The sequence below is a fragment of the Gallus gallus genome, chromosome 1 (assembly GCF_016699485.2).
Source record: "Gallus gallus isolate bGalGal1 chromosome 1, bGalGal1.mat.broiler.GRCg7b, whole genome shotgun sequence".
Lineage (NCBI taxonomy): Eukaryota > Metazoa > Chordata > Aves > Galliformes > Phasianidae > Gallus > Gallus gallus.
In genome coordinates this window covers 6,650,081-6,678,046 of record NC_052532.1, presented here as the reverse complement: position 1 = coordinate 6,678,046, position 27,966 = coordinate 6,650,081, and the positions used below count along the sequence as shown (strand labels likewise).

Genomic DNA, 27,966 nt, shown 5'->3' with positions numbered 1-27,966 from the left:
AGCTTCAAAATGTAGCAGATGCGGTTCTTAAATTTTAAATGATTACATAAATAAATGCATGCTGGTTCTGGTGTACTTTGGGAAAAAATGACAAAGCCAGATGTCCTCACTAATAAATGAGAGCAGTATGATTGGGAAATGATAGTGACAAGCAGAGAGGAGCCAGAATGAGGAAAGCAAAGTGTAGAGCGTTTATTTATGATCTCTGGTAGTTAAAGAAGCAGTCAGGCTTCTCATTAGGGGAAATCTGGGACAAGCATCGTTGCTGTCCATGCACTGGGGCATGTGTCTGTGATGGGGGCATGCTGAGGTTTCTGTCTGCATTCCCTTAAAGAAACTTCAAGGGGAAACACGTAGAGAACATGCTCAGTCACTTCACTAGCAGGCAGCTTTGAAGGCCACTTAGGAACAACTTATGTATGTAGGTGAAGTTTATTAAAGAAACACCTCTTTGAAGAAATAAGTGTGTTAATGCTATATGCTAAAAAAAAAATCTTTAACAAACTTATCACTGACATGACTCATTCGTGTCCAGTTTTGTCCCTTAAAATTTGGAATATTGAAGTGCAATATATTCTTGCCTGGAAGGCCAACTGTATTCTGGGCTGCATTAAATAAGGGGTGGCCAGCAGGGAGAGGGAGGTGATTCTCCCCTTCTACTCGGCTCTTGTGAGGCCCCATCTGGAGTACTGTGTCCGGGCCTGGGGCCCCCACTACAGGAAGGACGTGGAGCTCTTGGAGCGGGTCCAGAGGAGGGCCACTAAGATGGTCAGAGGGTTGGAGCACCTCTCCTATGAGGAGAGGTTGAGGGAACTGGGCTTGTTTAGCTTGCAGAAGAGAAGGCTCCGGGGAGACCTTCATTGTGGCCTTCCACTACTTGAAGGGAGAGTATAAAAAGGAGGAAGAACAGCTGTTTAGGAGGGTGGATAGTGATAGGACAAGGGGGAATGGTTTTAAACTGAGACAGGGGAGGTTTAGGTTGGATATTAGGAGGAAGTTTTTCACACAGCGGGTGGTGACACACTGAACAGATTGCCCAAGGAGGCTGTGGATGCCCCATCCCTGGAGGCATTCAAGGCCAGGCTGGATGTGGCTCTGGGCAGCCTGGTCTGGTGGCTGGCGACCCTGCACATAGCAGGGGGGCTGAAACTCAATGATCATTGTGGTCCTTTTCAACCTAGGCCATTCTGTGATTCTGATCTTAATTACTTTACCTCTTGTGGTGCCCCTTTGCATTCTAATCCATGATTGAGAGATTGTTTCTGCTAAGGGAAGAATGCTGAGGAATCTAATTCAGTTATACTTGCAGTCTGTTTTATGTTTCCTCAATCATACCAATTTCTCTAAACTTTAATTCTACCACTGCAGTAACCTCTGCTGTACTTATGGTGTACTGATGTCCAGTACTTACCTACACATCTCTCTTTTTTTTTTCTTGCTTACCATCCTTCACACTGTCATATACTTATGCTTATTTTCTCTCTGGGCTGCACAAGTTGCAGATGTGATCTTATAGTGATCTCTTTCCCTGTTTTCTAAGAAATAAGTCTTAGGTAATGTCTGAGATAAAGTCATGCAGTATTTCTTGAGCATTCATGGTATTCTCATCCTGCTGTACGAATCCTGAAAATACTTAAAACTTTGATTTTAAAACAGTTGTGTATGTTTGGGTTTTCTTCAACTAGATAAATGCTGTTCGAATTGACAACTAGGAGCTTTTACTGCTCTCTTCAGTCTTTCAGTTAGTGAGTTGTGGGATATTTTTTCCTTTTTTAAATAAATTTATTTAATTGCTTTTTTCAGTGGAAAGGGGGAACATTCTGAACTCAGAGTTAGTTATTGTCCAATAATTATATTTCACTTTGATCAGTATTCAGGAGGTGTACTACGATCGTATTTTGTTTTGATACAATTGTTTTGGCATTTCTCCATACAAATAATTACTCTGAAGTCAAGATTATTTTCTAAGTACTTAACTGCAGTTTTTTGCTCACAAGGGAGAGAATCTGAACAGCTTTATTATAATCCTCCACAGGCGCAGATGCCGAGCAGGATGCTGCTGTCAAACTTGCCCAAGAACGAGCAGAGATAGTTGCCAAGTATGACAGAGTAAGTGAATTTAATAATAATGTAAAGACATTTTATAATTAATTTTAGTAATATTTCTGTTTTAAAAATGAATCATGGTTTCCTGCTAGCTTTTGTTTATTTTGTTAAAATACCCTCCGTACTACTAATCTCGTGATTTTGGGATGCTCTGGCCTGTGGGTGGGTTAAATTCTCCCTCCACAGGGATATTCTGGATAATCAACTCATATTTCAGGTGCATGGCAAGCTGCATTGGGGCTACTTTAAGGTAGTGTAATGTTTTTAGATGTAATGAAAGCATTGTGTTTGAGAATGCTGAGTGCATCTATAGGATCAGAGGAACTCTTACCGTGCTCTTTATTTAATTCTCTTTATAGTAATAGAAGCACATAATTACAGAAAACTTAATAGATAAGTGAACTGCTTTGTTTGTCAAATTGTTTTGAGGAATTAAAGAAAAATCCTAGGCTTAAACTACTTGTCATGTAAAAGCCTGGTGCACCACGTGTCTGGAATGCCTGCACCATGTTCATATATTCTAGTAATGCTCGTGGGTTTTGTAAGTGTCCTTGGAGAGCTGTGCTATAGACTTCTTTGTAGAATGGATGAAAGATTTTAAGGCCAGACTTGGTGTAATGTCCTGCACAGTGTGTACATGACTTTTATTCTGAATGGTGGCCTCTCTTCACGCTCAGCAACCTGTATATAGTTTGTATCAGAAGAGTGCGTATTTCGATAGGAGCAGGAGAAAGGAATGGGAATGAATGCATAGAGCAGTGTCAGAAAGAGGTTTCCTGTGATGAAAATACCAGTCCCAGCAGCTGATAGAGCTATGCTACTTTGCTATTTTTGGTTGGTCAGTTTAGTACTAGTGTTCTTCTCCTACTGCTCTAGCTTACTACCAAAGCATACCAAAGATTATGGCTCAATCCTGTCCTTCTTTGTCTTAGTTTATTGTATCATACAACTTAATTTGAAACTTAATTTGGCTCTTTTTTTTTTTTTTTCTCCTTCCTAATAGGGACGGGATGGTGCACAGATAGAACCATGGGAAGATGCTGACTATCGCCTGTACAAGGTTACAGATAGATTTGGGTTTCTACAGTAAGTAGCTATACTGAAAAGAGAATAAGAGTTTATTACTATTTGTATTTTTTATTGTAATGCCTATTTGGTGAAAGTATTTGTAATACCTTTTTGTAGATCTTCTGGAAACTTTGCTATGCAAATTTTTTGCTATGTAATCTTTCACTGTGCTTTTCAGTTCAGTTTTTAGCTTTTTTAGTTCTGTAAGGTGATCATGTATGGGGACTGAAATGTTTTTTAATTATTTGGGAATAAAAATTGATTATCTGTACAGATATTTTAAGCTCAATTAAATTGCAGATAAAGTTTGTTTTTCAGTAACTGTGTTACATGTGAACAAACTTTACATTTTTGGAAGGAAATTTTAAAATTTTATTCGTATGTTGACCTTTAAATTTTAAAAAAAGTTAAAGGTTACATAGTAGCTATACATGAATAACTATATATCCTTCAAAGATGAATGTCATTCAACCTCATTTTTTAACTATCCCTACTGAAATCTCTTGCTGATTTTGGTCCAAACATTGCATCAAGAAAAGTGAGAAAACTCCAGAATCTGGTCAAGTTCCCCTAATAATCTCCCAATGATCTCACTTTTGGCAAATTAAGATGATAGCATTAAATTGTATTAGAATTTCTGTGGCTGGCAAATGGAAAAATCCAATGAGCAGAAACTGAACTCAAATTGATTTGCCACTTCTGGTAATATCCAGCCAAGAGTCTTTGCCATTTTTGGAATTTGGTGTTTGTTTGAATATATGAAGTGCAGTTAGGCTCTCCAATGAAAGCAGAGATGAGTATAAAACTTAATTTCTAACTAAACATTTTTGTACTGTTTGGTGTATGACTTGCAAATAGTTGGTAAACTACAGCTACACTACTACATATCTGGTATTGTAGCTGTCACTGTAGGCATTCCTAAGGTAGAACAGGCACCAGAATGATTTCTTATGCACAAGTAAAAGAAGTCACTTCTAAGTTCAACACTGAACTTCACTGGGAACTTCTGTTTCCACTTCAATGGGAACAGAGATGAGTACCTTCAGATTTCCCAGTAGATTCTTGATTTAGGTAGCCATGCAAACTCCTGAAACCTCCGTGTTACTTGTATTGTGGTATTTCCCTTGCTATAAATGAAGCACGGAAGAGTGTTATTACTGTCTGCTACAATTGCTACTGCTATTGGTCTCTTTAGGAGTCTTGGATTTTGTAGCTCCAATGTTATGTATCTGAGGTGCAGTGATGGAAATGCAGCTTAGCAAAATAAAATATGGCAATTTCTGGACTCCTATAGCACTAACTTTAAACTACTTATGTACCTTTACGTCACACTATGGTCTTTTTTTTTATTGTTATTAGACAGTGTAGGTGTACATTAGTCATTAGACAATACTTCCTTTCCATTAACATAATTAGTCACTAATATGAAGTCCATACAGTGTTCATATAGCCAGCTTCAAGGGTTGAAATTGGAAAGATTTATGATACATGAACACTGCACAAATTAATGATGTATATGGATATTCCATGTCTTCACTAATTCTGTGATACTCATGCTTACATGTTGACCTATGTCTCTTCATAAGGCAGATTTCTCCTGAGAGTGCTGTTAAGGCTGCTTTATTATCTGTAAAGCAAATTCATTACAAATGGCAGTTCTCTTTTCCTGAGAGATAAAATCTCTCTTAATAGGAAGATTACAATTAGGACAAGTGTATCAGATGTCTTTTTAGGGAAAGATCTACATTACAGTATAGACTCTGACTATGGTCTGAGTTCACTTTTACTGCAGTACTGACCCTCCCTGCTTCGAAAAGAATTTGAAACTAAGCAGCATGAATGCAGCACGTACCAAAAGCCTCAAAAATTGCCTCAGTGGTTATCATCCAAGACTATTCAATGAAACCTTTAAGGTGCCAAATCAGCACTGCAGTGAGCAGTTAGTGAGAGAGTTAAAAATCTTCAGCTGATTGCTTGGCATGTATTGCCTGCCGTTCCTTACTGAGTTGTCAGGACTTGTAATCCCTCCTGACCCATCTATCCTGCTTACATTGAGAGTTAACAAAACAGTCTGATGCACGTTGAAAACTAAAAATCTGGGGACAGTACCGAACTTTTGTAATCTCGTTGAGGTTTACAATGATTTGTAATCTTGCTGACAATGACTTTTTAAAAAATGCTCAATAGCTGAAAAACGTCTTTGTATCAGAAGGATACTGGCTGCGGGGAACCTGGCAGAAAACTGGGGCTTGCTTGCCCAAGCAGTGGCCCTGGTTGCCATCAGGAGTTCATAAACTTCTCCTTGATGTGCTCTGTTTGCTGCTTTCCTTGTCTGAGTGTGCGTCTGACACGTAGCTGTTAGGGCAGGATAACAAGGTTGTTTTGAATTGAAGCACTCTGGTGATATGCCACATTAGGGACAGAGAAGGTTGTAGAGAAAATAAAGATGAGATACTTATAAAGAGCAGTTTCGGTCTAGTTTTATGATACTTTGGTTGTTCCTGTGTCTTTATTTGTGTGTCAAAGTAGGATGTAGTAAACCTAGGGAGCCTGAAGACATTTACACTTTTATTGTCTTTCTGTGATGCTGGTAGAAGCAGGTAAACTGTTTAGATTTTCTTTTGAGAACACACAGTGGCAGAGGGAAGATGCCTTTTTATGTAACAGTTTAGAAATTGCCAGTGAATGGAAACAAATATGCTATAACCTTTCAGACAAACTATCTTACCTTAAGGGTAACCTTCTTGTGAGACCCACTGATGAAATATCTGTTGGGCAGTTTTGGTCACTTCTAATGGTCGTTATGGCATTAATGTTTGCAGTCTTTACTTACCATTCTGCTGTAACATTTTTATAAATATGCCTTAGGAATACAATTTAAATTGTTCTCTGAAGTACCATTTTTTTTATTTTTTTCCACAAGTGAGTATGGAAGTTGTATTTGGCTTTGAATAGTAAAAGGAAATTGGTGTGGACAGAGTATTAAAACAACTCTTAAAAACAAAGAGAACAAAACAGAGTTAATGCCTTCTGAATTCAGGGAACAAGAAACAAAGTACAGTGAAAAGTACAAATACATTATTGTAAGTATGGATTGTTTGAAATTAATAATGGGAAGTTGGCTATGAGGAAAGAGATTTCCAGCAGGCATGCTAAGCTGTGACATAACTCTCTGAGGAGCTGAAGGGATCTCTCTCTTGAGATGCTTAATGCCAGATTGTACAAAACAGAGCGATGCACTGATTGAGGAATGCTGTCAGTGGGACAGACATACAGAGATGTGCCATGTTCTGAGTACAGTCTAGCTCTGGAAAGTCACTTGTGAGGATGGAAACTGAGGCACTGACCAAAGGGTCTGGTGTTTTCTAGATGTGTTGGTGCCTGAATGCTGTGAACGAGGTTGTTGTACAGCCTCACAGCATGTTTGCTTAGCTCTGTAAGGTTGAGGATGTATTTGAAAAGATCTATCTTCAGTGCCTGTTTTCCAAGGGAAAAAGGCTGTTTCAGAGTTCAGAGTTCCCCAACGACTTGGATTGTCCCTGAGGGAGTTGAGATTATGTCTCTTTTCATACTGCACATGTGCCATTTCAAGTTGGTCAGTAGCTCTTCATGCACTACAGTGTAGCACTTCCAGTCCTGTTACATTCATCTCCCTTTGAATAGCACAAAGAAAGGTGAACTAGCATTGGTTGCTTGGTAATACTTTTAAATTCAGTCTTAGTTGCAGTAGCACTATTCATCTTAGAAACTAATAGAGACTGTTGGTCTTTCTCAATGTCATCTGGTGTACATGGATTGGTGCCAACTAAAGCTTTATTGTTCAGGTACGTAATGTTTGTCTACAGAAACTTGTGTCAGGGAGCTTATCTTAGTCTTGAGAGAACAGACCAGTACATTTCTATTAGGTGTGATCTGGTTGCTTGTAATCCTAAAAGTGACTATGCCAAAAAACTACAGCCACGGTCCCCGTTCTGTAAATTGTCTGAGAATCCTGGTGGACTCCTGATTTCATGTTAACAGTGCCAGAATGCTGAACAGGAGGACTGTTGTGAAAAATGCCAGTCATTCATAAAAAGAACTTTTTTCCTCCAGGAAGTTTAGCACCAGTGTTTCTATGTGCAGTCTACCAGTCTTTTGATAAAATTGGGTATTCTTGGCTATAAAACTTGTGCTTGAAATTGTATCTGACTGATATTTTGTTCTGTACTTGTGGTTGGAATACAGATCTAGCATACTGTCTCAAGAGACCACCTCAGTGCTCAGATAAACCTTACACTCTATGTCTTTTTCAAGCAAGTAGTTTAGGAATTGGAGAAATGTCTCAGATGTCTTCACAGGTATTCATAATAAGAAACTGTTCCAGCTGTTTTTGGAAATGGAAAAGATTGAATGAGTCTGGTATTCATAGAAGAAGGTTGTTTTGTATTTTTTTTTTATTTTGTCATGGATACGTTGTGGATTTTGGATCAACTGTGTGTCAGAATATTTCATTATTTTTCTCTAGATTTAGTAGGCAAAAAAAATAATTTTATATTCTGAGTATGAAATTAAGGGACCAAAACTTAGCAATTAAAAGAAAAAAAGAAAAAGATTGAACAGAAAACCTAAACAAGACCTCAGCCCAAGGAAACCAAGCTCCAAACACCCTGCATCCAGCAGAAAAAGTAATTCCTTTCTCTATTATCTTGAAATCTGGCTAGGCATTAAAGTATTCTTAAACTTTTCACTGTGATCTCTTCTGTCAGAGAAACATCACCTTACACGTACTTCTTCCATTTGCTTTTTGCAATCATTGAGAGGGGAAGAGCTTCAGTAAAGGACTGAAAAGAATTTCTTCATGTTTAAAAGTGAATAGCAGACATTCCAGTAATGCCTTAGGATCTAGGATTTCCCCCTTCCCCCTCCCTGAATTCTTCAGGTCATTTCTTACTGCCGTGGGATGCTTAAATTAAGAAAGAGAACTAATACGGTGTTCATGGGGCAATGGTGAATCCTCTATCACTCTTAAGAGTATTATAAATAAATAAGTAAATATCTGTTTTTGTGTATATATTCTCCTATTTACTTTTCTGCATAACTCTCAGGCTAGCTAAAAGGATGAAATAACTTAATTCCTTTTACTTTGTTTTATTTCTTGTATTATGTTAAGGTTAATGGTCTTGTGAGCATTGACTAACTGGGGTTTGCAAAACATCTGAACTTTGTGCTTGCTCCCAAAATAGGAGAGAAGCTTAACACAACATATTGCAACTCCAGAGCTCAACCCCAGGTTCATGCAGTAGCTGATCATGTTTTGGGCCTTTCAACACCAGGCCAAAAGTCAGAGCAGAGTGAGTGCGGCAGCCTCACCATCTTCCTAGGGTGATGTGAAAGATTAAAGTTCCCTCTTTAAGCAAATCCAGAAAAACAGAAGACATCATCTTTTGTTTAGGTCTCTACACAAACAGGTTGGTATGCTTCCAGGTTCTGGTCCCTTAGTTCTGCTGCCTTGATCCTTAGAAGGAATGTTATTCAGTGACATCAGTTTGGATTGTTCATTTGGTACCTGTTGGAAGAATTGAGTTTAGTCCTTTGTCAGACCATGACAAAGCAAAAGGTATGATAAAAAAATCCCTGTGTTTTTAGCAAGCAATTACAACTTATGTGATATGGTCTTGTATATATTAGCAGTGTCCCTTGCATTTATATTCTTTTGATTCTTTTATGTATCTATCTACGTATTACCATTGTCTTTTATCAGGAAGCTTTTAAAGACGACACTTCTTTCATTCTTGGCAAGAAAACTATTTCATAGCATTCAGTGCAGATACAACTCAAGGCTGTTTTTTTACTAATGTGAGTTGGTGAACGAAGATTATGACTAATATGCTAACTAGCATTGTGGAAAGCATCGTAATAGTTTAGATCTTGAGGCACAAAATGGAAATAACAGGAGTAAAAACAGTTTAATCACTGTAGATTTTTCAGGAACCATTCTCTTTTTGTCATTCATTGGTCCTGTTACTCTTCTGATAATGAGCTGTGAAAAAGCATAAGCTGTCACAACACAAAATCAATTATTTTAAAGACTCTTTAACCCGTGCAAATACAAATTATTTTAAGACATTGCATTGATAATTGTCTTACACCATAAAACCTGTTAACATTCATTGTTGCTGTAGCTTGATTGATTTAGCTTGGACAGGTTTTTCTCTTCCTCACTCTTCAATAAATAGAAGTCGAGGATGTATGTGGCCTGATCGATGCTGCAATGTTGAATAATGTGATGTTGGGTAGACTTGAGGTTTATTCTGCTTAGTATTTTTTTTCCTAACAAAGGATAAAGAGTACAATAAAAGTCCTAATGGTAGAAAATACACTTATTTTTCTTCCCCTTTTGTTCATAAAGCCTTCTTAATAGTTTGAGTTGATTTTTGTGCTACTTTTGCAGTAGCTCCACAGTGGCTTTCATGGAATTGTACCAATTTACACCAGCTGAAAATCTGACTCATACTTTTATTCTTTGTCCCGTGGGTCCAGTAAAGCTTTGAGCTGACTTTCCAAAGAGTGTGCTAATGCTGGAAATGTGCGTCTGGCAGCACAATAATCTCAAATAGTAGAATTCATTCTTTCTTTCACTAAGATTATGTGGCCTACCTGCTCTTTTCCATCACACTCTTCAATTGCACTGCATTTTTATTAGCTCTGTAATGCCTTTCTATAGCATGCTGCAAAAAGGAGGTAGCGAAGCAAAGAAACAAAGAGCTGAATGAAGAATTGTGAGCTACTCCATTAAATGTCCCCAAATAAGCTATTGATATTTTGTTGTTGCTGTTACTGTTGTTTCTCTCCCTAACTTTTCAAGAGGGTGTAATAGGATGAGCATCAAGTTAATATGTCTTTCCATTTCTTTGCCATTAATACAGAACTTCACTGGAAAAGAATACTTTGTCTCTAAAATATTCTCCATGCATTCCTTAATACTCGCTACTGTGGGTTTGTAGAACTGCCTGTTCCAGAACAGCTCTCAGTTATGCAGCAGACCCTGCTGATTTGAGTAGGTACACAGGTGAAGCCTCTTCAGATAAGAGGTTTAAGGACAGGTCACCAAGTGCTCTCAGCAGCAAAAAACAGAGTTACTGACATGCCAAAAAGTTTTGTGGAATGGAAATTAGAGAAGCATGGTGTCTGTAATTGGTAATAATGAAATAAGTTGTCAAGAAGTAGAGATTTTTATATGATTTTTAGTCTGCATAAAATTTAACCAAGGAGTACTGAGGTTGTTAGGAAGGTTAAAAAGTTATTGTTCCTAGTGGCACACAGCTGGTGTCCTTAGTTCTCTAGGCACAATCAGTATTGCCAAACTCATCAATTAATGCAGTGGTGCAGTAGAAGAACAATAAAATATTTATTCTTAGCAGTTCAATTATAAATGTAGATGCTATTTTGTTTTACATGCCATGGTCATTCATTAGGGACTTGCTGTCATTCTCCTCTCCCCTCCTTCCTTCTCAGCAATTGAGCTGGGCTCAGACCCACCTGTCAGGGCAGTAGTTGTGCCCTTCCCTCTCCTGGGAAGGAGCTGTGCTGGGTTCAGCCTCTCTCCATTGCCAAAGACAAATTGCTATTAAAAAGCTAAAATAAAAACATTCAGGTCTCAAATGTTAGAGTCACGTTTCTGCTAATTTCCTTTTCTATTAAACAGAAGAATATGCCTCATTTTGTCTGTAAAATTTCTGCATAGTAAATCTTTATAAACCACATGAAAACTCTATTATAGTCTTGCATTGTGTACAGTGGATTCCGTTCTAATATGTGCTCCATTTCCCTGGACTGATTTTGCTCTGGAATATTCATTGCTAATCAAGATGTTGAGGAACTGCTGTTTAAATAATCTTCTTCCCCTTTTGCCTTGATATACACTGAGGACTTTCTTTTTATTTAAGGAGAGAAATAGAGTTTTATTGGGTTTAGTAACTGAGATTCAGAATGCTTTTTATAGATTAAATCTATCTAGCATTAGGCAAAACCAATACATTTTTTTCCCTTGCTTTCTTTCACAGGGAACTACTTCTGAAATAATATATCCATGTTGTTTCTGTATGATAACTGGCTTGAAAACATGACAGCATTTTCAAATATAGATAGGTAGTAAACGTTAATGAGGAGATTTTACAGGTTTTGGGACTTGGTACCATTTATCAGTTGTGGAACACCTGACAAGTTGAAGTGGATCTTTACATGCTATACAGCTGCAAAGTGATGGGCCTAAGTTTCAGAGACCTGAGTAAGTCAGCACTGTTACTTAAAGAGAACTGACAGCTGAGCAGCACACTGAGCTTTCAGCTCTGTAAGAGTTGTGATGGACTTGTGTCCAAGAGTTGTGGATCTCCATTGTGTCCATTTATGGCTGCATCACGACCTTTTCCTTGGCATTGATGCACTTGAAATTATTTCTGAAAGTTTGGTGTGTTTATAGCATTTTTCAGTAATTGCCATCTTCAGTCACTGCCATATTTTGCAATATCATGGTCAAAAGCATTGCTTTAAGGTGAGTTGTGGTTACTGTGAAGAACTCTTCAGTGCTTTTGCTGTTCACTGTTTCTCATGCTTGTTTTTTAAAGGTTGAGTCTTTTTTGTCTGATGAATATTTCTCCCTATGGGGGAAGGTTGAGGGAACTGGGCTTGTTTAGCTTGCAGAAGAGAAGGCTCCGGGGAGACCTTCATTGTGGCCTTCCACTACTTGAAGGGAACATATAAACAGGAGGGGGTTTATGAGGGTGGATAGTGATAGGACAAGGGGGAATGGTTTTCAACTGAGACAGGGGAGGTTTAAGTTAGATATTAGGTGGAAGTTTTTCACACAGAGGGTGGTGATGCACTGGAACAGGTTGCCCAAGGAGGCTGTGGATGCCCCATCCCTGGAGGCATTCAAGGCCAGGCTGGATGTGGCTCTGGGCAGCCTGGTGTGGTGGTTGGCGACCCTGCACATAGCAGAGGGCTGAAACTCGGTGATCATTGTGGTCCTTTTCAACCCAGGCCGTTCTATGATTCTATGATTTGGTCATTTATTCAAAAGTTGTTCCATAAAAATGTCTAGAACTGACCTAGGAGGGTTGAGGGGAAAGTGGACTTGCTTCCCCTGATGATCATTTGTGAGCTTCACAGAGAAGCAGTCAACCATCTGTAACTGGAACAGTGCTGAAGCTCTTAACTACTGGATTGGCATTTCGTGACCCAAAAGGAGAACAGCAGAATTTCTGTGCATCTTTCTCAGTCATATTTTTGGAGTCTAATTTGAGCTTCCACTGGAAAATAAACAACTTTGCCTATGCCCTCATTTTTTGTGGTTGCAATAACATTTTAATATTTTTGTGTTTAGAAGGTACTAGTGTGTTCTTGTATGCTTTTGGACTTTATTTTCAGTCCCTTTACAAAGGGTTCATCTTAGTGAAGGTGTTTTGTTGTTGTTTTTGCTTTTTCAAGAAAGTTTGAGAAGTTGTGTAGTTTTTCTTTTTTTTTTTTTTGTTATCAAGATGGCAATCTAATGTATGTATGGTTCTGCTGCTGCTTTGCATGTGGGTTGTTTGCAAGGAAATAAGGAATATTTATTTACTTTTTATCATTTTTAGCAGTTTGGATTTTTTTTCCCTAAAGCTGTATCACAAATGTGCTCATTATTTCAGTTCATTCTTAAGACTTGAGTTGAAATTTGAATTTTAAATCCGTGCCTTGAATTGAGTTAGTGCAGGCTGTCACTTCAACAATTCTCTGCGGATTCAGAGGGGAGTGAAGTGAATGCAACCTGGCAGATAGAATTGCAAACATGAAAGAAAGCTGCAGGATAAATCTGCCATCTACGTACAAATAGCGTGGTTTTGCTAACAGCTTCTGTTTTCTGATTTCAGTAAAAGATCACCCACTGTATATTGGGAATTCACAAACTTCTTGTTTTTATGAGAAGAGGAATAAGCAGAATTGAAAAAAAAAAAAACCATCTTTGAATATGGTTATATGTGATTTAATTTATATAATACATTATAAAGTAGTATGCATTGGTTTTAAGCTGCTGCTTAAGCTCTAAAACGTAAGGGTTTAACACAGTCATCATTACCATACTTATTTCCCACTATATTTAGCATCTATTAAAAGAAGCAAGGAATAGCCTGAGTGTGCTTCACTGGCATTGATTATTAAGAATGCTGCAGAGAGGTCTGGGTGACAGGTTGTTGGGCTTCGTGAAGTGCAGAGGTGCTGCTAATCTTGACCCAAGTGGCAGACCCACCAAAATAGAATTCTAAACTGCAGAAGATTATTATATGGAAGAAGCAAGTGCAGGTATGTAAGCATTAAACTTCAACAAGTACCACTGCTGGAAGTCTACCATCGTATTTAATTTATAGGACTGCACTTTGCTTAGCACATGAATTGTAGCTCAGATTAGGCTGCTAAAGTGTAAGTCCTGTGCAATTATTAATACATAATTTAAGTGAGCTATACAGGAACTACCCTTTACGCAATACTTAGAAGCAATCTGCATATATATGCTTAAAGGAAAAAGGACTTTGTTTATATGTTTGTGTGTTGAGTACAATTCAGAAGCAAGGTAGAGAAATTCTTTCTTTTTCATTCGTCTTTTAACCACTTTAGTGTTGTGAGGTGGCTTTAGTTTTTAATCGTTTTTTAAAGGATACTTGGAATATGATTCAGAAGACTTTTTTGACCTCAGTGATTATGTTTAATTAAGATGACATCAGAAATAACTAGAAATATTGCTGTGCTCAATTATGTGGATTATGGATTTCATCAAAGGTCTTCTGATCCCAAACCGAGAGAACTTTAAGTTTACACATAGAACTTTTGCTAAAGTTACAAGGAAGTAACTGCATATGGCAGTGGGAATGCAGGTAATGTTTTTTGCTATAATTTGATCAATCATTTTTTTTATATTGGCAACAAAAACTTCGTAGTGAATTCATTCCAAGCAGAAAGGTACTTTTAAAGTCACCACTTTAAGACTTAATTGAATTTCGTATATCTGATCTTTTATCTCTGAGAGTCTGCAATACTGCAGGCTTCTGGATAGGGCTACGTATTCATGGCATTGTGCTGTGCATATTGGCAGCAACATCAACAGAATCCAGAAATAACAATTGTAACTAGAATCTGGTCACGAAATCACATCTGAGCCAATCTTTTGCCAGCACCGAATTATTTCTTGCAGCATAATGCCTGATAATTATATTGTAGAATATCACATTGGCTTGCCCTGTGTGTTCATTAATTGCCTTGGCTTGCTTATGAATTTTAACATAACTTCTGAAATCTGTTTTTTAATCTGCTGTTGTCACCACCCCCATACTATGCAAAGGTTATTTCCCGAAATTCAGTGGATGATAAAAGTAGCAGAGCTCCAATTATTTTGGTAGACACACAGTCAAAATTGTAAGTAATATAAATAAAATACGTAATGGAAGGAAAAAGAAAGGGATCCATGGAGTTTTATCTTTGGAAAATCCAGTATTTAGTTTAAAACACAGCTTGCTTTTGCTTTAATATTCTCAGAAAAATTTTCTGCATATTGTTGGTTTGAAGATTATACTGTTACCTCTCATTTTCACCTCGGGGTTGGGAGATTAAATCAATTGTTTGTAATCAGAATTTGCCTGAAAATTTACTTGTTAGGACTAAAAGATCTGAATTCAGTGCTGTCTGAATTGTGCTTTAGTTTTGTGCTTTAAGGAGTAGAATAATTAAATCCTACGCCTAAAGAAAGGCATAAAATTGAAATATTGTTTGATGTGGACTTAGAATGGTTAATTTTTTTCATCTGACTTCAGAGAACGGTTTGCTTTGTAGCCCACTTTGTGGAAGTAATTTCATGCAGACAGGCAAATAATTAGTCTAAGTGGCAATGTGTGTTCCCTGATGTAAGACTGTGAAATACAGATAACCTAACTTTTGATGTAGATACAACAGATACAATATATGACCTGAGGCAATAACGTGGAAATGATATGTATAAACACAGAATAAGGTTGCATTCTATTGCACTGCACTGTTTTATGTATTCATAATATCATTTATTGCTTTGGAAGTTTTATGTGCCCTGTATCAGAAGCTGAAGGGGAGGCAGACCTAAGAGAACAGCTAGTCAGAATTCATTTCCCAACATGAAGATACTAATTTTTCTCTAGTAATACTATACACTCCTACAACTCACACTTGACTAATTATGACAGTTTAATAACTGTTCATGCTTGGGAAGATTTACTTTTTCCTAATACATTTGAGTTCTAAAATGTTGTGGCAATTTGTAAACCAACAATTTGAGTTATGAATTATACAGCAAAATTCTTCCATTTGTACTCAGGCCTTTCTTAACAACTGAATTCTTCCCTTTTTCCTTGCTATTAAAAAGTATCACAAAGTAAATTTATGGTTTTCTCTTCTATACTTTACTAATCGTAGAGTCATACGATCATTAAAGTTGGGAAAGTCCGCTAAGATCATCCAGTCCAACCGTCAACCCATCCCCACCATGCCCACTCACCATGTCCCTCAGTGCCACATCCACATGGTTCTTGAACACCTCCAGGGACAGTGACTCCATCACCTCCCTGGGCAGCCTGTGCCAGTGCCTCACCACTCTTTCTGAGAAGAAATTGTCACCATCCCTGGAGGTGTTCAGAAGAGGGTAGATGTGGCACTGAGGGATGTGGTTCTATGGTGGGGATGGGTTGATGGTTGGACTACATGATATTAATGGTCTTTTTCCAACCCTAATGATTCGGTGATTATTACACAATTCTGTAGCTATAGAAATAACAAGCAAGGCTATCATCAATTTGCTGCTGGGATAATTTAGCAAGGCAGTTAGGTGTCTGCTTCCTACCACAAAGGAGCCTTCTTCCTTCATTACTCAGTACATCCAGTGATGCTTTTTGTTTGTACATCAATGGCTATTTACAAAATTGGCAGAGAACGTGTCCTTAATAAATTGTGTCTTGTCCACTCCTTTGTGAGAAAATGAAATTTGACTAATTTTTCACGTGATGAGTTTCCATGCCAGATTAGAAGATATGAAGATAAGCTGTCAAATGGTACCAGTTCAGCTGTGCCTTGTGGGAGCATGTAGGGCTACGGAGCCATCAGCCTGCTGTCTTACGTGCTGCTGACAGCACTGGGAAAGAAAAAGAGTCTCTTGTGTGTGCAGCCAAGTGCTTGTGAGATCTCTCAGGGCCACAAAGAATGCAGTGACTGTGCTCCCCGTGCTGTGGCAGTGAGGCTGACACTTCTGTGGGAGATGGAGCAGAATAGAATAGCTCAGTTGGAAGGGGCCTTCAGAGACTGAATCCAAGTGCAAGTGCATGCAGCTGAGGAGATTGGTCAGAAGTTTGCTGTGGGGAAAGAAGGGATTGCCAAAGAACCAAAAATTTACAATTGGAAAGGCTTTGCAATCTTCGTAGTTAAAAACAAACCAATAAAAAGTTAAAGTAGATTTGCAAATTGATTTTTTCCTTCCCTTTTGCTTATTATTATTATTATTGTTCAAATAATTTTTAGATCATCTTTGGCAAACACAGGACCTACGTTCAGTTTGTTACTTTAATATTTTGGCAGCACAGCCAATAATATCCATCGCTTATAAATTTGGGTAGTAATGAATAAAGGCTTTTCCTCGTGTGTCAGACACTGAGACTTTAATGGGATTTTATTGGGTTTTGATGTTATTCTTAAAGAAAACTTTCAGATACTTGGAAAGTGCTTCTGAATGAACTGATTATGCCTATTGCAGTGCTGCTCAAAAGATGGGCTGTCTTGGCTATTTAATTGGTTCCTAAAGTGTGTACTGTAAGCTTATGCTTGGCAGCACGAGGGGATGTCTCCAAAAGGGTGTTGATTGGAGCAAGATTTTCCATTAGGTAAAGGAATTCAAATGTATTGATTCAGATAAAACTTCTGATTTTGAAATGGCATCTTTGAAGTCTTTAAACAAAATAAATGAGATGAAATATAACATAAGCATTTTGCATCAGACCATTCTTATGCTAACTGCAGCGACAGAGGAGAGAAGGTGAGTTTCAGTTTCCATTTCCACTATTGCAGTCTTTCTTTTGTAAGGATTTATTTTCTTCCACACCTGCACAGATTTTGATACTGGTCTAAACTGGAGGGTTTTGGTGTCCTCACCATAAACAGCTATGGTGATGCGAGTAGGAATTCTTTAAAAACATTAAGACTTAATAGGAACTTTTCATTTTTAGTTCTTTCTGTGAAGAATTTCACACAATGTTTCTTTTTTTTTTTTGTCCCTTTTAAGAAGGATTTTGTTATTTATTTATCTGATCTGTAGAGCAGAAAAAGGGAGCCTTGCTACTTAGATGAGCTGCTGTGTTTTCAGAAGCTGCAAACGATGCATACAAAGGAAGGAAGTCGCGTTTGGCATCAAAGTGGCTCAGTTACTTTTGATATGAAAAACATGAGTTTTCTTTGATAAGAAAAACGTAAGTTAGAGCCCTCAGAATGGAACTAAAATAAATCTGAAAATGTATCTGCATAAAGGCTGCTTTTTAGGGGTTCACTTCATAACCTGTCTTTTTAGCTGGGCTTAGAGGTGGAAAAATTGTTTTAAAATATTAGATACCTACTAATAAAAGTTGTTTTGTTTTGTTTTTTACTACCTTCTCTCTGTTAATCAGCGAGATATCTCAATTTTTTGAAAACTAAATGTTAGGTCTCCCAGATCAAACAAAGTCTCTCCGCCTTTCACAAGGTACTGTAGTAAGAACTTTTCTTAGGGGTATTTCAGTTGTATTGTCAAATAAACACGGAGTGGAGTTAAGATTCTTAAATCTGGAAATGGCCAGATTTCTAAAATATAAACATACAGTATGCAGTAGTCTGAAAAATCTTCATTTAAAAAAGCATTAAAACTGCTGTGTGCATTTAAAGAAGGTTTGTTTCATGTCAGTAGTACAGTACAGGGTGCTCTAACAGGAAAATAAGGTTATTTGTTTTAGTAAAGTCATTTTCTCTTGAAGCTATTCATAGAATCATAGTATTGTTTGAGTTGGAAGGGACCATTAAAGGCCATCTGGTCCAATCCCCCTCTGCTGAACAGGGACACTTGCAGATAGATCAGGTGCTCAGAGCCACCCCGTACAGCCCGACCTTGAGTGTTTCCAAGGACGAAGCATCCGCCACCTCCCTGGGCAGCCCGTTCCAGTGTCTCACCACCTTTGATGTAGAAGACTTCTTCCTTATATCCAATCTAAATCTCAATCACTGTTTTAGTTTGAAACCATTTCCATTGTCCCATCAGAACAGGCACTGCTAAGAGTATGTCCCCTTCTTACAACCCCCCTTTAGATACTGAAAGGCTGCTCTCAGGTGTCCCCAGAGCCTTTTCTTCTCCAGGCTGAACAGCCCCAGCTCTCTCAGTCTGTCCTAGTAGGAGAGGTGTTCCATCCCTTGGATCATTTTTGTGGTCCTCCTCTGGGCATGCTCCAACAGGTCTGTGTCCCTCCTGCACTGAGGACTCCCCATCTGGATGCAATACTCCAGGTGAGGTCTCACCAGTGCAGAGTAGAGGGGCAGGATCACCTCCCTTGACCTGCTGGCCATGCTTCTTTTTATTCAGTCTGTTCTGGTCTAGAAGGTTTAGTATTAAAGTAATTACATTTTCTTACTTAAAATGTGAGTTTTATTGTTTTTAAAAAACAAATCCCAAAGGTTTCTGTATACCACTGTGATAATGATCTGAAGTTGGCATCTCTTGTTTTACTCCCTACAGCATATTGCTACTGGAAATGATTACTTGTAAGAGCCTATAGGAAAATGATTTTGTGCCAAGATAAGCCTAGAATAACATGATTTTATTCTTTGTTTTCAGTCCAGAGGAGCTTCCTGTCCATGATGCAGCAATAGAAAAAGTAAGTTCAGTGTCTTCCTTTTTTTTTTTTTTAATTTTTAAAGATTTATGACTTCTTAATATGAATTATTGTGAAATCAAGAAATGAAACATTTTAGTGATTTGCATTCCCAAAGACACGTGTTCCAAGTCCCAGAAGGAATGTGGTCATTGAGGCCATGTTAATGAACACACAGATCCCTTGAGGTCCCATGCAAGGTGTAATTAATGACTCATTGCAGTGAGGTATAGGCTTTCTTCACCCATCTTGTGACCCTGTAAAGCAAATAGAGCTGTTTAACAGATCACACCCAGGTCTGCCCCAAAAGGGACCCAGCTGGCAGGTACGTGTCTGGGGTGAGATGACCTGTTTGCATCACAAGCTGTCACCAGCAGCACTGGGTGGATGTAGTGTCCAGGTGAGGCGGCACCTGGTGCTGAGGCATCTGCTGCCTTCCCCTGACAAGTGGAGCATGCTGTTCTCCTGTGGTAAATGGTGACAGATAACCTGGCTGTCACTCGCTGTGGTATGATGAGCTCCATTGTAATGCTGAGTTGACAAGTCAGGCGTGTTCCACAACTGTGAGACATGCCAGCAGTCAGTGCGGGCCTTCATTCAGAAAGCCTCCTGCTATTGGAGGATGCTGGAGAACAAGTTTAGGAACTGATGTTTTAATAATGTGGAAAGCCTTTCCTAAAACCACTGGAACTGCATTTCTGCTTGTATTGGCTAAGATGAGCTCCTTTCAATACCTTTGGCCTTTTCTGTCAAGCCCTTTTTGTCTCTAAGACTATTGGTTCCATACTGATCTTCTGTATCATCAGAAAACTCTTGAAATATTTAAAATTGTAAGCTTAAAGTTAAGCTTAAAGTAAAGGCTGCACAAATCAGTAGAGTGCATGGAAGAAAGATGGAGTGACTCATCTTAAGGAGGCTCAACTCTGAATATTAAGAGCAGTGTTTCTAAATACGGTTTCCTCCACAGAAACTAAGGAGTCAGTACAGGGCCAGCAAGAAGTCTTTCTCATAAAAGAAGTGAACTTCTGAGTTTCTGCTTTGCGTCAGTTTATATATATTTCTGCATTTGCAGCATGAAGTAGTTGCATTTTCTTGCCATGTTCCATTACGTTTAATAACATAGCAAGCCTATATATAATTTCATTTTCATCCGGTGGGCGCAGCAGGGTAGCGAGCCTATGAGCATAAACATTGGACAGCTTGCAGTTATTATGGTATATGTATTTTGGAGCTCTGTTTCACTGTGACTATGTCGTAAACTTTAAATTATTGCATGAAAATGGTGTCTCAGTTCTTTGTCCTATACTTTATTCATGCTGTCTCAGACAAAATCTCAGTGTAGAAACTGTATTTATTGCATCAGTGTTAAATTGCAGATCTAGTTTACTTTTATAATCCTACAGTAATGCTCCTGTGTTAGACTCCTGGTTATACTGCTGATGATATCCTGACCTCTGCTGGTTTGAGGTTTATCAGTGTTAGTGTATCAGTTCTATCAGTGGTGATCGAGTCTTTGCTGTTTTCAGGATCCCATTCACAGAACAATGAAAGCATCACATTAATGTAGGCTAACGCTAGAAGCTTTCTGGGCAATATCTTTTAAAGTCACTTATTTGGCAGAATTATATATGCTTTCCTTTTGACTTTACCGTGAATTTAAAAATAAAAGTTCTTAAGTCATGCTTTGCAGCTTATGTAAAGCATTGTATATCCTTGTGAATTTTGGATCTGTTTTCATACACGTTCTAGTGTAATGCTCAAGCAAGGTTTGCACAGGTGTCTTTGCACTCATCTTTTTGTTTGCAGTGCTTCTGGAATGGCCATTATTACTGTGATTACAGAGTACTTTCGATGGTTTGTTTACCTTGCTAGACATTTGGTAACTTAAATGCATCATGCAGTTGTCCTTACAGTATGAACTTGATATCACACAGTACATCTGACATAAAACTAAAGGAGGAAAGATGATCCAGAATAGAAAAGTGGACAGGAAACAGACCTCAGGAAATTTGGAGTATGTGTCAGACTGGTTTTGTCTGAGGCTTCTGCTGAGGCATTGCTCTGAGCCTCGGCTGTAGCACACTTTACTGTCTATGAAGGTAGAGCGCTGCACACAAGGCGGTTACCTGCCAACAGAGCTTCACACTTCTTTTCTATACTGTATTATTTACTGACACTAGAGTGAGAGAACTTCTCTTTTTCAGTTAGGGATTCTGTTACTCCCAATGGCAAGAATGCTTCAAAGTATTAAAAAAAAAAGTCAGAAGACTGATAAATGGATTTTTTTTTTCCGTGACAACTACATGGAATTTGTCTAAAAGAGCAGCAGCAGCATCCCACTACTCTGCAATGAGCTGCTTCTGATCTGTCCATGTTTCCAGTGTTGCACCTGTTAGACATGAAAGTGAACATAATTCCGACTGGAAAAAAAGAGCGAAAAAATTTTCAACAACTGAACACAGAAATAATTGCTGTTTTGACTACAGTAGGTTCACATGAGAACTGGGAGAAATTGACACAGAGACATAAAAGCTTGAACAAACATACAATTGAAGTGAGCTTCTGGCTCAGAAGACCAGATATCTTGAAAGTAGATCAAACATACAAACAAAAAGACTTCAGAGCAGATGGGGTTTCATTTTTCTTAGCAATTATCTGAAAAACCTGTTGAGGGCAGAGACCTTTTCTAACTTAATAGCAGTGTTATTCCAGCAGAATAAACTATTCCTGGGGAACATCTGCTTCTGAGATGTTGGAAACGTTTGTTTCTTAAGGAGGTTCTGTGTGTGGAGGGGAATCAGAACCAATAATGTGAAACCTATGAAATTTGGGAAGCAGTCGTTTATCTACTGTTTCCTCTAACCTAACTCATGAAAGTGTTCTTGTTTTTTTTTTTTAAATATATGTACATATGTACACTTCTATGTTTAAAAAGTAATTTAGGAAATTACCAAATACAGTGTGGAACCCGAACAAGAACATTGGCAGTTGATTGCAACATGAAGAGTTGGATAAGTAAGGTTAAGATAGGAGTAGCACTTACTTCCAAATAGCTTACGCTTCTGTCAGATGGATTGAATTCAAAATAACTTTTCATGAAACAGCAGCAACAACCAAACCAAACCCCTTCTTTCCTGTGCACCTTATGGACTGAATCACAGTTGGAATGGATCTAAGCAGTCATCGAGCTGCGCTTCTGTCAGTGCAAGGCTTTGGGCTCCTGAATTAAAGAATTCCTGTGCTTATCTTGTCAAGAAAGAATGCATAAAATCTAATGAGTAGTAAAAGCTAGAAGCAGAATTACAACTCACTTGAGACAATAAGTAATAATTTTCATTTTTATTTTCCCTGGCACTTCAGATACAGTTCATGAAAGTGCAAACAAGTTTCCAGAATCTTGCAGAGCTTTGAAATTAGACTTATATTCTTACATTCATTAATCACTACCTGTAGGAAACAGAAGATCTTCCCTGTCTTTATCAAGACCTGAATTTGAAGTGGGAGGTAGAGGGACTGGCCTTTATGAAAAATCTGAATATTTGCTTATGTTCATGTTTGAAGAGAAAGTAGTAGACACAGATAAGCTTTCTGCTTTAGCTTTTTCAGTGTTGATCCTCAGATGCAAAGCATTACGAAAACAAAAACACAAAACCCAAACACCCCTCCTCCCTATTTCAGAGATAATTGTTTTCTAGGATAATCAGAGATACAAAACCTACTTTACAACATGTAAAACATGGCTGTAAAAGTGCCACATTGTGAATCTTCTTATTATCAGAGCCAACGAAGTGTGCATTTGTGACTGTGAAAGCTGAAGTGCCAGGAACTCAGGGACTAAAATGGCTAACTGCAAGTGCTTACTTGGTTCCCGTATTCAAGAAGTTGATGGCAAGTATAGCTATCTTTAAGGTTACAGTGTTGTCCTGTGCTTTTAAAGCCGTGTGGAACATAGACATGTGAAAATCACATTTATTATGTTATTCTACTTCAACTGCTTATTTCAAAAATATAGTATATATTTTTTTAATTCTTATTTTATACCCTTCTTGCTGAAATATTCTTGTCAATAACCTCTCCAACAGCGAACTACAGCAAAACTTTATCGCTTTTCAAGACCAGAAATAGTCTCATTTTTGCTGCCATACTTTTTCTTGCATACACTCACACATGTCCTTTATTTAAAGCTTATGAATTGTTATTGAGGTCAGCGTATACTGGTTTGCTGCATCACCTGAGGTATACTAGTTTGTTTCTGTCAGGGTGCATACTGCATTTTTAATTTGTGCCTTTTAAGAAGGGATGGTTTGTATGGCTGCTGGAAAGCAGTAGCTAATTCTGTCTTGGGTAAGTCTGGTTAAGGACAGCCATCATTGTGGAGTCAGCAAATGTAAAATGTTTGCAACAGAAATTATTGGCCTGAGAAATCACTCAGTGTGAAAACAAATCAAAATAATTTTTGTATTTGAAAAAAAAAAAAAAAGTGTAGAGAAGAAACTATAAACGTTACACTTAATTTTTTTCTCAACATTTTTAGAAATACTTTAATTTAAAATGTGTTCATTTTGAGAAGATTAACATATTGTAATTTATTTTCAGCAAAAACACCTTGAAATTGAAAGAACCACAAAATGGCTTAAGATGCTGAAAAGCTGGGAAAAATACAAGAATACTGAAAAGGTAAATTTAAGCATCCTTTTTTGTTAGTTATCACTTTCGAATGAATGTTTAACCTTAAATGAGGCTGTCTTATTTTTGATCAGAAAAAATACACATGGAAAGAAAACGGATTTTTTTTCTTCCAAAAAGCCATAATACATTAAATAAACAAATGAAGAAACATCCAACAAAACAAAACAATCCCCATCCTTAAAAAGCAAAAAAAAACCCAAAAAACAAACAACAGTGGGCAAATGCAAGGAGTTTTCACTGGAACAGGTTGCCCAAGGAGGTTGTGGATGCCCCATCCCTGGAGGCATTCAAGGCCAGGCTGGATGTGGCTCTGGGCAGCCTGGTGTGGTGATTGGTGACCCTGCATATAGCAGGGGGATAGAAACTTGATGATCATTGTGGTGCTTTTCAACCCAGGCCGTTCTATAATTCCATGATTCATAGTAATAATTGTGTGTTGCGTTGCACGCTGTGAATTTGGGTCCCTTAACAAATTGTGTTCATGTGACTGCGGAATAATTTTAGGAGCAGATGAAGAGCTCAACCTACTTGCCTTCTCTTGCATGTAGCTGGTGTTATCGGAACTTGTGTTTGGTTATATTTTGAGAGTGGGAAGGAGGGAAGAAGGGAAAATCTTTGTAAGCTTAAAAATTGGGAGCATATTGAAATGGGAATAGCTGAGTTCTGCAGGAATCATCAATTCCCTTTCAGAGATTATGATTTTTAACTTTGGGGTGATTTTTTTATTCATTTATTAAATGGATATTGTTGTAATTAATATTTAAATGTAAAGCTATTCTTTTGAGGTACTTATTATATCTGAGGATTTTTATTACTAATCTTCTATGGCTTCTATAGCTTTTTTTAAATGTTTTTGCAACCCCAGATTACTGATGAACAGCCTAGGATGGCTTGCAGTCACTGTTCCATGGAAACTGCCTTGAATAACTCTCCAAGGGAACTGATTAGTCATAACATGGGGCATATAGTTTGATGTTTAAATTATCTTGCTTGCTAGCAAAGATATCTCTAGAATATCTCAAAATGCATGGTTTCTTTGCTAAAAGGAGAGTTTCACTGAATAAGTTTTCAAGTAAAAAGCACAGGAAGCTTTTCTGTGCCTCATTCTCCTTGGGATAAGTCTTTTTTTTTTTTTTTCTGTATATAATATGCAGCTCCCTTCATAGTCTTTAAGAGAAGCCATTTTTTGATGGTATGAATGGGATCTGCTTCTTAATAGAATACCTTCTGGCTTGATGGGCTTTTGTCTTGAGATCAATATGGAAGAACCATTCAGGGATAAATCCCTGAAATATGCTCGCAGCTACATAACCATGCCCAACAGTGCTACAACATTTCCTCATTTAAAGAAATAAATAGATAAGAGGTGTAAAATGATTTTATATGTGAAGTTACAGGTGATTTTTTAAGTAAACGAATTGCCTGTTAAAGCTCTTGGCACTGCTTTGGAGATTTTTAGTTACAGAATCATTTTGAACCTACTTGGACAACAAGTAATGGTCTGAGGGTAACAGAAGTTGGGCAGTGTTTAGGCATGCCATTAAGCACCAAGTGTTTGTACTCACTTTGAAAGGTAGGTGGAGACTGCATAGTTTCTTTGCTGTAAATGTAGTCTTGGTCATCTAAGATCTGTTAAATCTTGCATTTTGTTGAGGGGATTCTGGCGATGCATTCTGGTGATGCTGGTCTGCCTGTGTTTTGCTGAGGACAGAAGACAACTGTTGTACATCCCAGATCACTGCTTGGATGAATGTCCTACAGAGTTAGCTTGCTCCCTTACACCTCCTTGTTTCACTAAGTTATTCTTTGCAAAATGGAAAAATTTCAATTGGAGAGATTGAGACGAGGGTATTTGTTAGAATGATAAGCAGAGAAATAGCGGATAGTAAATTAAAACAGGAAGGAATTCACTTGTCCCCTACTCATGATGTCTCCAATCCTTTGTTTTTGAGGCTGCTAAGTGCCTTTCTTTGCTTTTCTTAAACATACCAAAAGCAGTTATTGCTGTCTTTCAGGGTATCACCTTTTAAATCTAAAGTGAATGCATAAGAAGGAAACTTTTTTCCAAAGCTTTTCTTATTCTTTTTGTTCATAGCACGTCTGGCTTTCTTTCTTTATTGAGGCATCTGACTGATATGAAGATATGTTCACAAATCAAAGGGATGCTCAAAAAAAGCTGTAGAATAGCAACCTAGTTTGCAATGAGTATGTCAAATACCACCCTTCAGGAAACACAGCAGCTCTGTGTTGTCTAAGCAGCAGCGGTCTTCCTCTTCAGCTGCCAGTGACATGAAATCCATTGATTTAACTAAATGATCCTCTTCACCAGGCGTGTGGAAGGTAAAGCAGATCAGCTGAGCAGAAAGAGCTTCAGTTCATGTAACAAATTATAGACTGAACTATAAATAGTGGCAGGAATAATTCAGTATGTTCATAAAGGGTATAAACTTTGCTTCAGGCTAGGAATTTTCACTGGTGGTTGGACCCCGATGGAGAACAGGAGACTTTAAAAACAAGGATGTTTTTGTTATTTTCTTGCATCAGAGCATAAACAATATAGAATCAGAGCCCTCCTCCCAGCCAGCATGCAGTGGAAAACCAGACATTATTTGCTGCTTCTGTTTATGGAAAGTGATGTTATTATGATTGTATAAAATTTGCAAATGAAGACAGTTTTTACTTTAATAGGTTGGAAGAATACAGCAATTTACAGCCCCATTTTTTGAAGAGCAGAAGCAGTAAGTTGTGAGTTGCAAGAACAATTCCTGACTCTTGCTTTGTCTTCACTTGATTGGATAAAGTGGTTAACACTAAAGGAGCAAATTACTAAAAACAAACAAAAAACCCAAACAGCCTGTCACTAAAGGATTCACTTCACCTGGCACTCCCATGGTTTCTGTGCAGTCAGACTGCTCCCGAAATCACAGCTGTTTGGAAACAGCACTGAAGGAAACATTGCTGCAACGACCAAAACAACAGTAATAATTTTGTAGAGTTACAGATTATAATTGTCATGCTGGCTTGGTTTTGGAAAATGACATACTTGAGAGAGGGAGAGGCAGAGAAAATAATGGTCTCAAGGATGGAGCGGGTATTACAAAGTATTGGACTTCAGAAAGCCCTTCTGTAATGAGCCTTCACAGCATACGATAGTTTCGGCTTGAAGGAACCTGTACATACCATACTATAAATGATTCTGTGCTATTGATTACATTATCCAAAGCTGTCATATACCTAACTGCAAAATACAGTTTTCTTTTAATTCTCTTTTGCAGAAGCTGCCTAGAGGCTGCTTCCTTAATTCTTTCCTTCTTAACTTTGCAAGGAGAATAAATGAGAAGGTATTCGCACACTGATGTGTTTGTATGTGTGTGTGAGATGCTTCAATTTACATCTCCCCTTAATCTTTATTGCAGAAGAGTATCTCAGGAGAAGTGGGAACTCTGGGGACTTCATCCTGCTTTCCCATTAGAACTTCTGTGCTTTAAAGTTTCACAGCAGAAAAGTAGGGGGTGGGCAGCAGCCTGTGACCACAAGGAACTGGGGAAAGATTGAACCAGAAAAATGTCAGTCTCTTCCATCTTTGAGCAATGAATTACATGTAATGAAAGAAGACGTAATGGAAGTAAGCACATGCTCATCTTCATAACTGTGTAAGCTCCTTTCTTCCTATGTGATTATTTAGGTATCTTTTCAGTGGAGTGATCGTAATTCTTACAGACACCAGTCTCGGAAATACAGACCTGTCCTTATGTCTTTGTTTTGACAAATATCAATCACACAAAGCTTTCATCTCTCCATCAGTCACTTCTTACGCAGGAAGTGTCAGAGAGTAGCAGAGTTTGTCTTTCATTGTGGTGTTTCTCTAGCTTATGCTTTTATTTTCTATTTGTATTCTACTGCTTAATAGCTCAGGGTACTATCAACCACCATGGATATTGAATCTTTCCTGTTTAGTATGATCATAACTTTCATGAAAGATTAAATAAAACTGTTACATTCCCATTTGAGTATTTCCACTAAAGTATTTCTGTCTCTTGCTGTCTACCTTCATCTAGCTGTGACTGAAGTCACTTAAATTGAGAGAAAAAGGAAGAATTGAAACAATCAGGGTAGCTGGCAATTTCCAGCTGCTCTGGCATTCACACAGAATATAATAATCAAGTCTCCACTTAGTTTGGAGTCTGAACAC

At 38.0% G+C, this 27,966-nt stretch overlaps 1 protein-coding gene across 17 annotated transcripts in view; it reads left to right on the top strand.

Moving 5' to 3' along the window:
• Nucleotides 1-27,966, top strand: part of USP6NL (USP6 N-terminal like) — a 110,639-nt gene that overhangs the window by 54,219 nt on the left and 28,454 nt on the right. For all 17 annotated transcript variants that reach the window (XM_015296018.4, XM_040700781.2, XM_046942463.1 and 14 more), the window contains 4 exons: nt 2,036-2,109; nt 3,110-3,192; nt 19,049-19,088; nt 23,682-23,762. In XM_015296018.4, the coding sequence (XP_015151504.1) occupies nt 2,036-2,109; nt 3,110-3,192; nt 19,049-19,088; nt 23,682-23,762 (278 nt within the window). The remainder of the gene's footprint in view (nt 1-2,035; nt 2,110-3,109; nt 3,193-19,048; nt 19,089-23,681; nt 23,763-27,966) is intronic.